Here is a 2,472-nt window from a genome sequence, read left to right as displayed (position 1 = left end):
GTGATGATCTTTGAGAAGTTATATGGGAGTTTCAAGGATGAATATAACAAGCTTGAAGCCTATGGTCAAGAACTAAGACTATTTAATCCTGGGAGTGATGTTGCAATCAACATATCAAAGGATGCTTTGGAAGAAGGGAAAAGGAGGTTCTTGAGATTGTACATATGTTTCCAAGCTTTGAAGCTAGGCTTCAAAAGTGGACTGAGACCACTTATTGGTTTGGATGGTACTTTCTTGAAGGGAAAATGTAAGGGTCAGCTATTGGTGGCAATGGGACAGGATTTTATGAGTCAGTTCTATCCACTTGCTTGGGCAGTGGTTGACAAGGAAACAAGTAAGACCTGGAGTTGGTTTGTTGATCTTTTGAAGAGGTCTTTGGACCTAAATAATGGGGCTGGAGTGACATTTATGTCAAACCTGCAAAAGGTACCATTTCTTATTTCAATTCTGTTTTTAATTCTGCTTTTTACATTTCTATTTTCAACACTGCTTTCTCTTTAGTTTTTGCTTCTGTTTTTTCTTCTATTTTTATCTATTTTCAATATAGTTTTTACTTCTGTTTTTTCTTCTATTTTCAATATAGTTTTTACTTCTATTTTTTATTTTATTTTTATAAATAAAGTTTTTACTTCTATTTTTATCTGTTTTCAATACTATTTTTACTTCTATTTTTTCTGTTGTTCTCATCTATTTCAACTACTATTTTTTGCCCTGTTCTCATCTGTTTCAATTATGTTTAGTTTTTTATTTTTTTCTTCTGTTCTCATCTGTTTCAACTATGTTTAATTTTCTATTTTTTCTTCTGTTCTCATCTACAATCACAGGGGTTATTAGATGATGTGAGCACTATACTACCTGATGCTCATCACAGGTATTATGCTAGACACATTGAAGCCAACTGGTTAAAAAAAATGGAGGAGTGGGGAAATGAGGAAGTTGATGTGGTGGTGTGCTTGGAGTACTTATGAAGAAGAGTTAAAGATCAGTTGTTGAAACTTGGGGGGATGTCAGAGGATGTTGCAAAGGACTTGATCAACTATCCACCAAAAGCATGGTGTAGAGCCTACTTTGATACACAATGTAAAAATCTAATGGTGGATAATAATTTTACTAAGTACTTCAATGCATGGATTCTAGATGCTAGACATATGCCAATTATCAATATGTTGGAGAACATAAGGATCAAGGTAATGGAAAGGCTTGCAGACTATGAAGGCAAAGCTATGAGCTGGAATGACAATTTCAGTCCACCATGTATGAAACTATATCACGACTATAGGGCAATATCACATGCTTGCACTTTGAAATTTAATGGAGATAATGGCTATGAAATAACAGAAGGTAAAGACAAATATACAATGAATCTTGAGAAGAAGAGATGTACCTGTAGGTTATGGGATTTATCTGTAATACCTTGTCCCCATGCTATTAAGGCATTGATGCATGAGAAGATTGAACCAGTGACACAAATACACTGGTGGTGTAGTAAGGAGGCTTACTTGCTAACATACAAGTACAAAATTCAGCCTGTTAGAGGGGTGCAATTCTGGAAAGTTCTGCCTAGTCAGGCCATGGAGCCACCTGAAATTGTCAAGATGGTTGGAAGACCCAAAGTAAAGAGGAATAAGGTTGCTAATGAAGCTTTGAAGAGGAAAGGTGAGTGGAGTAGTTCAAGGAAGGGAATTATAATAACGTGCAGACAGTGTGGTGATGAAAATCATAATGCAAGAGGATGTTACAAGGTAAAGATTTATATTTATTGTAGTTTATGAAATAATTACAATTTTTGTAGATTATTTACTAACTATTGTCTTTGGTTGGTGTCGCGCCCTCTTTTTCTCGCGAAATTGGGTTTATGACATTGACAACTCTGTTAACGGTTATTAAAAATGAAGAGTCTCCACCTAATGATTAAAGTGCATTAGGATACTAAGAAGAGTTTGATTTAGAAAACCAGAGATTGGGTAAGGGCATGAAATTATCCCGAAGGGAAGGTGTTAGGCACCCCTCAGGATCCACTAGTGTGGTTCCCAGCCATACTATAATTGTGACTTTAAGTAAGCAAGTAAGAGTTTCAAATATGAGGGGGTTTTCACATAATGTTTGCAAATAGATAAAATTAAAACAAGTGAAAGGCAAGCTGAAATTTGAGAAAAACGATTTGAAATTCTGAAAGGTAAACAACGAAATAAACAAGTAAAGGGAAGGGGGTCCTAGGTTTATAAATAATATGGATCACCCCACACAATGTCTGGTAATTGCTCCTCGACGAGGGGTTACACATGACATTATCGTGTGGTCATCATATCCATATCTACCCTTTCCCTCCCCGTTAAGGTATTAAAGCACGGAATAGTCTCGTTTACTTATTGCATGCTATTACCCGCCCCAATCCTATCAGCCCCGGAGGTAATTGAGACTACTAATCCTATAATGAAGTAAAAGTTGGCTTATTTGTGGTTTTAAAGGTAA

At 36.0% G+C, this 2,472-nt stretch overlaps 1 protein-coding gene across 1 annotated transcript; it reads left to right on the top strand.

The window, feature by feature from the left end:
- Nucleotides 1–1,004: 1,004 nt before the first annotated feature.
- Nucleotides 1,005–1,887, top strand: LOC107768009 (uncharacterized). The gene is made up of 2 exons (XM_016587107.2): nt 1,005–1,656; nt 1,793–1,887. The coding sequence occupies exons 1-2, from the start codon at nt 1,005–1,007 to the stop codon at nt 1,885–1,887; spliced, it is 747 nt and encodes a 248-aa protein (XP_016442593.2).
- Nucleotides 1,888–2,472: the final 585 nt, after the last annotated feature.

The sequence above is a fragment of the Nicotiana tabacum genome, chromosome 11, assembly GCF_000715075.1.
Source record: "Nicotiana tabacum cultivar K326 chromosome 11, ASM71507v2, whole genome shotgun sequence".
Lineage (NCBI taxonomy): Eukaryota > Viridiplantae > Streptophyta > Magnoliopsida > Solanales > Solanaceae > Nicotiana > Nicotiana tabacum.
This window is presented reverse-complemented; position numbering and strand designations above follow the sequence as displayed.